The 11,784-nt window shown below is 39.4% G+C and overlaps 2 protein-coding genes across 7 annotated transcripts in view; one reads left to right on the plus strand and one right to left on the minus strand.

Moving 5' to 3' along the window:
* LOC134345378 (ubiquitin carboxyl-terminal hydrolase 47-like) overlaps nucleotides 1-11,784 on the plus strand; it is a 43,194-nt gene that overhangs the window by 28,123 nt on the left and 3,287 nt on the right. The window contains exons 10-13 of the mRNA XM_063045934.1: nucleotides 2,565-2,681; nucleotides 6,888-7,019; nucleotides 7,916-7,974; nucleotides 8,105-8,160. Of these exons, the coding sequence (XP_062902004.1) occupies nucleotides 2,565-2,681; nucleotides 6,888-7,019; nucleotides 7,916-7,974; nucleotides 8,105-8,160 (364 nt within the window). The remainder of the gene's footprint in view (nucleotides 1-2,564; nucleotides 2,682-6,887; nucleotides 7,020-7,915; nucleotides 7,975-8,104; nucleotides 8,161-11,784) is intronic.
* The window catches only part of LOC134345380 (ubiquitin carboxyl-terminal hydrolase 48-like), a 44,198-nt gene continuing 40,622 nt past the window's right edge, over nucleotides 8,209-11,784 (minus strand). For all 6 annotated transcript variants that reach the window (XM_063045936.1, XM_063045938.1, XM_063045937.1 and 3 more), the window contains one exon: nucleotides 8,209-9,232. The gene's annotated coding sequence lies outside the window, so the exon portion shown is untranslated. The remainder of the gene's footprint in view (nucleotides 9,233-11,784) is intronic.

Consider the following 11,784-nt stretch of genomic DNA (forward strand, 5'->3'; position numbering starts at 1 on the left):
GCCTTATTCTGCGGGGTTGCTTTTTTGCAGCATTCCAGAGGAGGAAACGCTGGAGGCGGTATGGCACGGTGTCAATACTTGTCTGGGGGGGGCTGGCTTTTCCTGTTAGGTGCTGCTCTCTAGAGTTTACTCAGTGGAAAGCAAACTGGATTTCATTTGTCTGAGAGCTTGTTCTTCCCGACAACATCCATGCACCATCGTTCTACACGACATGATACTCGGGATATACGATTTTTTTTCTGTTCGACTATGTTTATTGCCGTCTTATATGTGCTACATGTGCCTTGTGCTGTGTATGACTATTGGTACTGCGTTTTGCATGTTGGCTATGGAGGATACAGTATTGTTTGGCTGTATTCATGGGTATTCATGTATGGTTGAATGACAATTGAACTTGAATTTTAGACAAGCATATATACATAATAAAGCATAAGTGTGTTGCTGTCCAACATATGCCTCTTATGGCTATCTAAAAACAACAAAAATGAACAGTGTTATGATTGTGTACTGTGTAGCTGAACACTAAACTCAGCACAAAAGTAGGCTGATCCATTTTCATCAAAATGATTTTCCAATGATTTGCTAAGTCATATCATTGCCAAACTCCCTCACTGACACTGAAATTTAACTTTTATATATGTATAATTTTATTTCTTTCACTTCTTCATAGGATTTTAATGGTTTATTTTAATAGCTATTTTGATTTTCTCTTAATCCATTTTCTTTTCCTGAAGTTGTATTCACCATTCTAGTTAATACTTCCAGATTCAGATTTTGCGATGTCTGAAGAAGTGTTACTGTGGATATGTATTCTGAATAAGTAATGTCAAAGACTGCACTATTGACTCCAACATGAAGGATTTGGAATTTCACTTTATTTAATTGAAGTAATCTGTTCACTGTTAACTTTTGAAGAATGAAATCCACTAACATTACTTGGACAGGCTCGCGTATGACTCCTGACTCCAGAGCCATTTAAATGCAGTCACTATATAACTGTCATGTGAAATGGTCAAGTATGTGACTTAATAGCATTTTTAGGGCTATAAATAATATTTAAGCCATCTTTCATAACGATCTGTTCACTTGAGCTGTTTTCAGCACCTCCTAACGCGAAGGCATGCTGCAGAGACAGTGAATATTCTTCCTAGGTATGTCTGTCTTGCAGTTCTCCAATGCTCCCGAGTCATTTTCTGTCCTCCCATTGATCTTCTATTAATTCTAGTCCATCAGTTATTCCTGTTTCTTTTCCAAAAACCTCTTCCAGATTTTGATTCTGATAAAATATCATCATGAAACATTAACACTTCATCTGTCTTCACAGATACTGCCTGATCTGCTTTTAATTTTTTTCTCTCTTTAACTCACTTAGTCCTCTCTGAGGTCTCTCATTATTTTCAATGGTCCTCTCCCCAATCCACTTGCGAGGTTAGAATTGATCGTGCAATTTGCTTGAAAGCAGTTGTTCATTACATACCATAGCTGTAACCCTTGGAGTCATTCCAACTTGCAAGAAACTCCCTGTGTAGCCTACTGTCTTGCATGAAAAGCATTTCTAGCCCCAAAGAAATTAAAGAGCAAGTCAGACAAATAACAATCACTAAGAGGTTTTCAACCCAAAATTGGAGGTCACAATTTGCTGGATGAGACATTTCAGCACTTGGGTCAAAGCAGATTTGCCAGCGAACTTGATGAGATTGCAGTGTTCTTATTTGTTTTTCAATCTCAAGTAATTTTCAGAATATTTGGTACATAGGCACAACAATCATGAAGTAATGGACAGCTTGCTGGAACATTCTTTCAGTACATGGACAATTTAAAATGTTATTTGTTAAACAGGGTTTGGTTAATATTTTCATAGGAATCCCAAAAAACAGCAAAGCCTCATAAAATCCCGGTATTTGCACTGTGATCTTAGAAGCTGGCAGTCCGTCATGCAGTTTACTTACAAGCACATGTTTCACATCACAGATGTTGTACTGAGTAGAAGAGTGGTGAACTTTGAACCAAGAAATGGCCTTTTTTTTTTGGAGCCTGTTGATACCGTATGTGGATGGTGTAGCCAGATCTTTATTGCTGCCAGACTGTGAAGAAGCCTCGATACTAGGGAACTTAGGAGAGTAACTAATGTCATTTTATTTGTCCTGCTAATTAGTTTGGTGTGTCTGGGCAGATACTAAAGCACTGCATTAAAATTGCCATTGTGGCATTTTTAATCTCAAATAAATTAAAAGAATACTTATGATTGCTAAACTGTAGCAAATTAATTGTCTCTCAAATCAAAATTTGAGCCCACAGTTTCCTGGGAAAACATCTGTTTATTTGCTTCTCAGACTATTAATAGCAACCGTCAGACTAAACCAGATTTGCTGTTGAAGTTGATGAGACTGCAGTGTGCTTAATTGCTTTTCAATCTTGGTAATGTCCAACAAATTTGGTGCTTTGTCCTTTAGCAAATGTTGCCAGGCCATTGTAAATAATGTGGTGGAAAATAGTCTTCCAAGAAGGCATCATAAGATGTTGCTCTTATTCACTGAACAGACTTTGGTTCCAAATTTTCATAGAAATCCGAAGAATCAGCAGAGGAGCAATCTTCTCCATTTGGACCTGAATTTTCCAAAAGACCTAGAAGAAACAAAGTTGAAGAAAAACTGAAGTCGCAGCTGGATGGGAGCCAGAGGGTAAGCAGTGTTGAGAATGGCTCATGAAGTGAGGCTTGCAGATCAGTCTAGTAGATGAGGAATTATAATACTCTTGTATTTTCATCTCTTCTTAGGCCTATGTTGAATTCACAGGTTTTTCCAGTTTTGGGGCGGAACCATAATATTTGATGCATAAGCATAGGTTTTAAAGGTGTTGTCCTCTATCTACTGTTTTTCCTTGGCTTCCTTATATTTTCAATGAAGGTTCTCAATGATTTCAGTCCATTTCTTTCTCCTCCATTTTGAGTGGCCATGGGATTTCATCAGTCAGTGAGGCTTTGAAGACCTTTCTGAAGGGTTTCCTAATTTCTCATGCTAATTTGCGAATTCAGGGCTCCGGTTTTTGAGTTTATTGGGCATGTGGATGGCCTGGCCAGCTGCTTGGAGATGGCCAGTTCTGAGTGACACCTCAATGCAGGTGAATTTGTTGTTTTACTCATCCTGCAAATTGATTTGGTGGTTTTGGGGACACTGTAGTTGCTTTGCTTTGAAATGCCGCTGAAGTAGTTCAGCTCTCTGAAGCGGGTAGAAGATTGGATTTCATGCCCAGGGGAATGTTTTTTTTTCCCCTTAGGAGTAGACAGACATTCTGAATGTTTGCAAAACTCAATGCTTGTGTACTTACAGAAAGACAGAAATATTGACATTACTACTAAGCAAGATTGTTCAGATGAGTGGTTAGGTTGCTGCACAGGTAACAAGAAACCTGAGTGGAATATGTGGAGCTAGAAGTTCAAACCCCTCCACAATAGCCACAAAAAAGTCTACTTTACCAAATTTGGCCACTCTTGCCTGTTTTCATAGTCATACAGCATGGAAACAGGTGATTTAACTCATCTTGTTCACACTGATCAGTCAGCACCCATCTGTATTAATCCTGTTTTCCTGCACTTGACCCACAGCCTTCAAATCTTATGCAATTTAAGTATTTGTCTAAACACTTCTTAAATGCTGCCAGTGGCTTTGCTTCCACCAATTTCTCAAGCAATGTATTCCAGATTCTCTGCACTCTCCGTGCGAAAAAAAAGTCCTCCTCAGATCATCTTTAATTCTCTTGTCCTTCAACTTATGTCCGTGCCCTCTAGTTTTATCAACCTCTGATATGGGGGAAAGTTTTCTGCAGTATCTGCTATCAATACTTCTCATAATTTTATATATCTCAATCATGTCCCCTCTTAACTTCTTCCATTCCAGGGAGAATAGACTTAGTTTCTCCAGTCACTCATCTTAACTGAAACTATCCATCCAGGACAATATCCTGGTGAATCTCCTCCGTAGTCTGTCCAGCACTATCACATCCTTCCTATAGTGGGGTGACCAGAAATGCACTGAATACTTCAGCTGACATCTTTATACTTTATACTTTATATTGTATTGTCGCCCAACAATTGATACTAGACCATACAATCGTCACAGCGATATTTGATTTTGCGCTTCCCGCTCCCTGGATTACAAATCGATAGTAAATATTAAAAAAATTAATTATAAATCATAAATAGAAAAATGGAAAGTCAGGTAGTGCATAAAAACGGAGAGGCAGGTCCGGATAATTGGAGGGTACGGCCCAGATCCGGGTCAGGATCCATTCAGCAGTCTTATCACAGTTGGAAAGAATCTGTTCCCAAATCTGGTCGTATGAGTCTTCAAGCTCCTGAGCCTTCTCCCAGAGGGAAGAGGGACGAAAAGTGTGTTGGCTGGGTGGGTTGTGTCCTTGATTATTCTGGCAGCACTGATTGGTTTGTGTGATGTGCTCGGCTGTGTTCACGATCTTCTGCAGCTTCTTCTGGTCTTGGACAGGACAACTTCCATATCAGGTTGTGATGCACCCTAGAAGAACGCTTTCTACGGTGCATCTATAAAAATTAGTGAGGGTTTTAGGGGACAGGCCAAATTTCTTCAGTTTTCTCAGGCAGTAAAGGCACTGGTGGGCCTTCTTGGCAGTGGACTCTGCTTGGTTGAAGCAAGTCAGGTCATTTGTGATATTGACCCCGAGGAACTTAAAGCTTTTGACCTGTTCCACTTGCGCACCACCGATGTAAGTTGGGTCGTGTGGTCTGCTACTCCTTCTGAAGTCAACAACCAATTCCTTCATCTTGCTGATGTTGAAGGATAGGTTATTGTCTTTGCACCATGCTACCAGGGCTCTTAATTTCCCCTCTGTACTCAAACTCATCATTACCCGAGATACGGCCTACAATTGTTGTGTCATCAGCAAACTTATATATTGAGTTCGATGGAAACTTGGCTACACAATCTTTCTATCTAAATCTTTTTATTAATTTTCAAAGTTATAAACTCAATAACAAAGTTGGTACAAAGAGATTGGAATAATCTTAATCAGCATGTACAAAAAGGATTTTAAGTAACATAGGTATAATAGACTTCCAAACTCACAATGAAATTAGTCATTAAAAAAAGAAATAAAAAGAAAAAAAATATATAAACAAAGAAAAATCCCCAAAAGAAAAAGAGGAAAAAAAACCCAAAAAGAAACAGAACAAAACAGGTCTAGACCAATATCTTGAATCAGACACGTTCAGTAATGTCGTCAACTCCGCTCCTCTAATCATATAATTTAAGTTTAAAAAAAAGATTTGGCAAGGTCAGATTACATCATATGGAAGTGTTGCATAAAAGGTTTCCAAGTTTCTTCAAATTTAACCGAAGGATCAAAAGTATCACTTCTAATTTTTTCCAAATTTAAACTTAATATAGTTTGAGAAAACCATTGGAATGTAGTAGGAGGATTGATTTCCTTCCAGTTCAACAAAATAGATCTTCTAGCCATTAAAGTAACTAATGCTATCATCTGACAGGCTGAAGAAGAAAAAGATCTATGTTCAACCATTGGCGATCCAAAAATTGCTGTAATAGGATGAGGTTTTAAATCAAAACATAGAACTGTTGAAATAATATCAAAAATATCTTTCCAATATTTTTTCAAAAGAGGACAGGACCAAGGAAACTTGTCTACACAATCATGGGTGTACAGTGAGTACAACAGGGGGCTGAGTACACAGCCTTGTGGGGCACCGGGTGCTCAGAGTGATTGTAGTGGAGAGCTTGTCCCCTATTTTTACAGCCTGGGTCCTGTCTGTGAGGAAGTTGAATATCTGACCAATATTTTATACAGTTGCAGTATAATCTCGCTGCTCTTTTATTGACTGTTCCAACTAATAAATGCCAGTATCCCATAAGTCTTTGTAACCTCATTATCTATCTGCATTGTAACATTCAGTGATCTTTGGAATTATTCACCAAGGTACCCTTTGTTCCTTGATACTCCCTAACACTCTTTCATTCATGGTGTATGTCCTGGCTTAACTAGTACACCCATCATGCATTACCTCACGTTGATCTGGATTAAAACCCTTCTGCTATTTCTCAGCCCACTAATACTGTTGTCTGTATGTAGCGCCAGATTTACCATTCTGGTTTACACTTGACTTTCTTCCACCTCAACCAAACAGGACAATTGGTGTTGACCAATAAATACCCATCTAGGCAAAGCTGCTTATATCCCAGGAATGAATCTTGATTCATAGAACTAAATGCCTTTTCTACAAACTTGGGTCAATTGTTCCTACCAAAGATTTCTCACTAAGTTTTACTGAGGAAAATGGTCCTTGTATCACCCAATTTTCTGCTTTAATATTTCATAGAAGATGGAGCTTAATTACCAGGGCATAGAAGGAGGCAAGAGGCCATTCATTCCATCAGGTTCATCCAAGCAATCTCTTCAGTCTCATTTCCCCTCTGATTCCCTATACTTCTGCAACTCTCTCACATGACAATCAACTCTCTCTTATGATTCTTTGGCCATTTATCTACACTAAGAGGTAAATTAATTTGAATATGGCTAATTAACCTACCAGTATATTTTTGTGAAGTGGAGGAAAATCAGCACGGGAAACCTACATCGTCACACATAATCGCAGCACTGACAGCACGTAACAGTAGGACTGAGCCCATGTTCCTGGATCCATAAGGCATCAGCAAAATTGGCTGCACTATCAAGCCACTCTCTCCAGTAATGTTTTATTAATTATATAAAATAGTCAAAAATATGAATAGGGCCTACATTAGTTTTGGATATAATAAAGCCTAACACCAGCATTATGTTGGTGATTAAGAACTTAAATGTGTGACATATTTTCCTTTATTATCTTGACAATCTCTCTTCAGATTTTCACAACGTACAAACTGTTTGCAATCTGTGATCATGACGGAGAATTTGGCTTTGGCCATTATGTTGCTCACATTAGACCAGATACTTCCAATACATGGTACAGTTTTGATAATACTCATGTCTCTGAGGTAGGTATCATTGTTTTTGCTGAGAATATCTATGTGAATTTTAGAATGTACTTTACACATTATCAATCTGTTTCATAATCCAAAACAATGTGGAAATTATGGTCAGTTAGCTGACAACAATTTTGTACAACAATGTTAAGGATGAAATTATAGGAAATCAAATTCATTTTGATTTTATTTGATCAAGATTTCAAAGAAGCACCATTGCAGGTTTTAAAGTAAAATTTCACCTGTCGTTCTGCATCGCTCTAAAATAAATTTTACTTTGAACATCAGTATGTTGGAATGTCTACCTGTTAGTTGTCACTTAGCCAATTCCAGATGATGAATGGATGAGGCTGTAGGTGCATTTCTATCCTGCAGATGCTTTGTAATCCTATTATCACTCTCCTATCAGAGGCAGTGAATGGGGCCAAAGGTATCAAGGATTGAAATTTCTTGAGAAATCTGTTTAAAATTTAGTCCCACTTTCAATAACCTCTGATTACTCCGTGATCAAAAACAACAGTTTTAATATTTCAGCTTCTACTCAGAGCCTCTGCCAGCTCCCTCAGCTGGATGTATTGTCAGACCAGCCAGAATCATGCTTAGCATGTTTCCTGGATTCCATTTCTAGGCAATTTTCAGTATGCAGAAGATCACACAGAACCAAGGCCAGGGGTTGAAATCTGAGGTAAAATGGGAAAAAAACTCCAAAACCTATTGATTTAGGCAGAAGTTCTGTAAGTTTTCTCCTGTCCTTTTTTTCCCTTTTCATGTACAGCATTTTTTTTGCTACTTCTGTGTAGTTTTTGAACATTGTTGAACAGTCCAACAATATTTTGCTCTTGATTGTTTAAACTAAATTCCTTTTTCTGACATTAATTGAGAAACTAATGGGTCTATTTATTTTATAGATGGAAAAGTTCTTTCCTGATGTATGCCAAGACAATACAGTCAGCATGCCTTGTAGAAGGTAGCAATGCAGTGTTTCTGGTTCGATTTTCATAAAATGTTATCTTTTCTGTTGCATTTATCACAGATCTCAATAGAACAAAATGTACAATGAAGGCTAACTCAAACCAATTTATGCGTTTATACCACAGATCATCAACAGCATATTTGCTAATGTACAGAAAGGAGAACATGAACAGCAATCAAGGTAGATGGTTTTCCGTTCTGATATGACATTCATTAGTTATTATTCAGGAATAATGAAATTATCTACATCCAAATGCAGCAACCTGGACAATGTTCAGGGTCAGGCTGATAGGTGGCAAGTAACATTTGCAGCACAAAATGCTAAGCAGTCATGATATCCAATGTGAGAAAGCCCACATACAATTCCCTGATTTTCAGTGATGAACCCACCAAAATCAATATACTGAGGGATCTACCATTGACCAGAAACTAGATTGTACATATACACAGCATGTCTGCATGATCACAGTGTTGCAGGGGCAAAGAATTCTTGCCACAAGTCACTCACCTTTTAACTCTCCCAAGCCTGTCTACCAAGACTATGATGGAATACTCTCTACTTACCCGGGTGAGTGCAGCTTCATAAACATTTTAAGCTCCATAGCATAGGAATTATAACAACTCTCTTGATAGGCACCCCCCCCCCCACATTAATTCACCTACTCCTCTGCTAGTGCACAATCAAAGCAGTTTGTATCATCTCCAGGATGCATTGCAGCAACTCACCAAAACATCTAAACCCATAACATCTACTAGCTTGAAAGACAAGGGCAGCAAGAGCATAGGAAAGCAGCTACACACCATCCTGACCTCGCACTTCATTGCCACTGAATCAAAATCCTGCAGCTCTGTGGCTAACTTCATTAAAAGGACTGCAAAGATTCAAGAAGGCAGTTCACCTTCCAAAGATAGTTAGGGATAGACAATTAAATGCTGGCTTAATCTGTAAAGCCCATATCCAAGATTAAAGATTCAAATTTTAACTTTATTTATCAAGCATACATCAAAACATGTATATAAACGCATCATTTACATTGACAACCAACACACCCAAGGGTGTGCTGGGGGGAGGGGCAGCTCACAAGTGTCACCACAAATTCCAGAGACAGTGTGCCCACATTGCTTGGCAGAATGTAATATAAAATAAATTTTTTTAAAATGCACCGATCTTTCTTTCAAATGTAAGAAAAGCACCAATCAAGTTCAGTGCTAAGAATACAGGAGGCTGGAAGTACTCAGCAGTTAGGAGGCATCTGTGGAAAGAGAAGTAAAGTTAATGTTTCAGGTTGAGGATCTATGACCACAGCTGAGATAAGTTAGAAAGCACCATGCCTCTTGTGTTACCAAAATTTTTCTTAACTTGCATTAAAAGGCCTCTTCACCCTTCCTGGCATGTGAAAGTTTAAAAAAACAGAAGTGCTGGAAATCTGAAATGAAAGAAAAAGTGCTCGAGAAAATTTGACATATAGAGAGGTAGTTCCACCCGAGGGCAGGACCTCCAGGGTTGTGACAGTCAGGAAGGGAAAAGGGGTTAAGGAGCCAGTGCAGATTCCCCTCAACAACAGGTATATTACTTTGGATACTATGGGTGGGGATGACCTAACAGTGGTCGGTCTCTGGCACGGTCTGCCTCTATGACTCAGAAGATGGGGGGTGGGGGGCAGGGAAAGAAGAGGCACACTGTGCTGATAGGGGAATGGACAGGAGGTTCTGTGGGTGAGAACGAGATTTCCAGATGGCATGTTGCCTCCTGGGTGCCAAGGTCTGGGATATCTTGGATAAAGTTCTCAGCATTCTCAAGTGGGAGGGTGAACAGCCAGAAGTCATGATCCATGTGGGTACCAATGACATGGGTAGGATGAGTGATGAGCTTCTGCATAGGGAGTTAGGTGTTAAGATAAAGGGCAGGGCCTCCAGGGTTGTGATCTCAGGATTGCTACCTGTGCTATGTGATAGTGAGCCTAGAACTAGGAAGATTATACAGTTTAATACGTGGCTAAGGAGTTAGTGTAGGAGTGAGGGCAGAAAATTTTTGGATCATTGGTCTCTTTTTCAGGGAATGTGGGACTTGTACAGAAGGGATGGTTTGCACCTGAAATGGAGGGGGACTAATCTCCTAGTGGGAAGGTTAGTTAATGCTCACAGTGGGGTTTAAACTAGAGTTTCAGGGGGATGGGAACTAGGGTGCCAGAACAGTTAGTGGAGAGACAGATGTTGGTAAGACCTCGGGAAAAAGTTAGGAATCAAAACATTGAGCATGGTGTGACTAGTGTTCTCAGCTATGTATATTTCAATGCAAAGGTGAATAATAATGCTGAAGATGAGGTAGCTGGTTTTCAAACAGGCAATGTATCATGAGGGGAGGCTGCTGAGAGGGCAAAATTGAGTTGACAGGATGAGTTGCAGTGTCAAATGCAGACAAAATTAAAAAGGGTAAATGCAGAACTGAAGGTGTTGTATCTGAATGTGCACAGAATACAGAATAAGGTAGATGAATTTGCAGCATAGTTGCAGATTGGCAGGTATGATGTTGTAGGCATCCCCAAATCATGGCTGAAAGATTATAGCTGGTAGCTTTATGTCCAAGGACACAGATTGTATTGAAAGGATAGGCAGGGAGGCAGAGAGGACAGCGTTGTTATGTTAGTAAAATATGAAATCAAGTCATAAGAAAGAGGTGACATAGGGTGGGAAGGTGTTAAATCATTGTGGATGAGGGTAAGAAACTGCAAGGGTAAAAAGACCCTGATGGAAGCTGTATACAGACCCGCAAACAGTAGAAAGGATGTGGCCTACAAATTACAAGAGGAGATAGAAAAGGACAATGTTACAATAGTCATGGAGGACTTCAATATGCAAGATGTTGGAGTCGATTGTTAAGGATGTGGTCTCAGGGTACTTGGAGGCATATGATAAAATAGACCATAGTCAGCTTGGTTTCCTCAGGGGAAAATCTTGCCTGACAAATCTGTTGGAATTATTTGAAGAAGTAAGAAGCAGGATAGACGAAGGAGAGTTGGTTGATGTGTACTTGGATTTTCAGAAGGCCTTTTTACAAGGTGCCTCACTTGAGGCTGTTTAACAAGCTGCGAGCCCATGGTATTACAGTAAAGATTCTAGCATGGGTAAAACAGTGGCTGATTGGTAGGAGGCAAAGAAAGGGAATAAAGGGAGCTTTTTCTGGCTGGTTGCCGGTGACTAGTGGTGTTCCATAGGGGTATGTGTTGGGACAGATACTTATTACATTATATGTCAATGATTTGGATGATGGAATTGATGGCTTTCTTAAAAAGTTTGTAGATGATATGAAGACAGGTGGAGTGGCAGGTAATTTTGAGGAAGTAGAGAGGCTACAGAAGGACCTAGACAGATTAGGAGACTGGGCAAAGAAATGGCAGATGGAATGCAGTGTCTGTAAGTGTATGATCATGCACTTTGAGAAAAAAATGAAAGGGTTGATGATTTTCTAAATGGAGAGCAAATACAAAGATCTGAGGTGCAAAATGACTTGTGAGTTCTTGTGAAGGTTTCCCTAAAGGTTAATATGCAGCTTGAGTCTCTGGTGAGGAAAGCAAATGCGATGATAACATTCATTTCAAGAGGACTAGAATATAAAAGCAAGGATGTAATGTTGAGACTTTATAAGGCACTGGTGATGCCTCACTTGGAGTATTGTGAGCTCCTTACCTTAGAAAGGACGTGCTGAAACTGGAGAGAGTTCAAAGGAGGTTCACAAAAATTATTCCAGAATTGAATGGCTTGTCATATGAAGAGTGTTTGATGGCTCTGGGCCTGTATTCGCTAT

Source organism: Mobula hypostoma, chromosome 4 (assembly GCF_963921235.1).
Source record: "Mobula hypostoma chromosome 4, sMobHyp1.1, whole genome shotgun sequence".
Taxonomy (NCBI): domain Eukaryota; kingdom Metazoa; phylum Chordata; class Chondrichthyes; order Myliobatiformes; family Myliobatidae; genus Mobula; species Mobula hypostoma.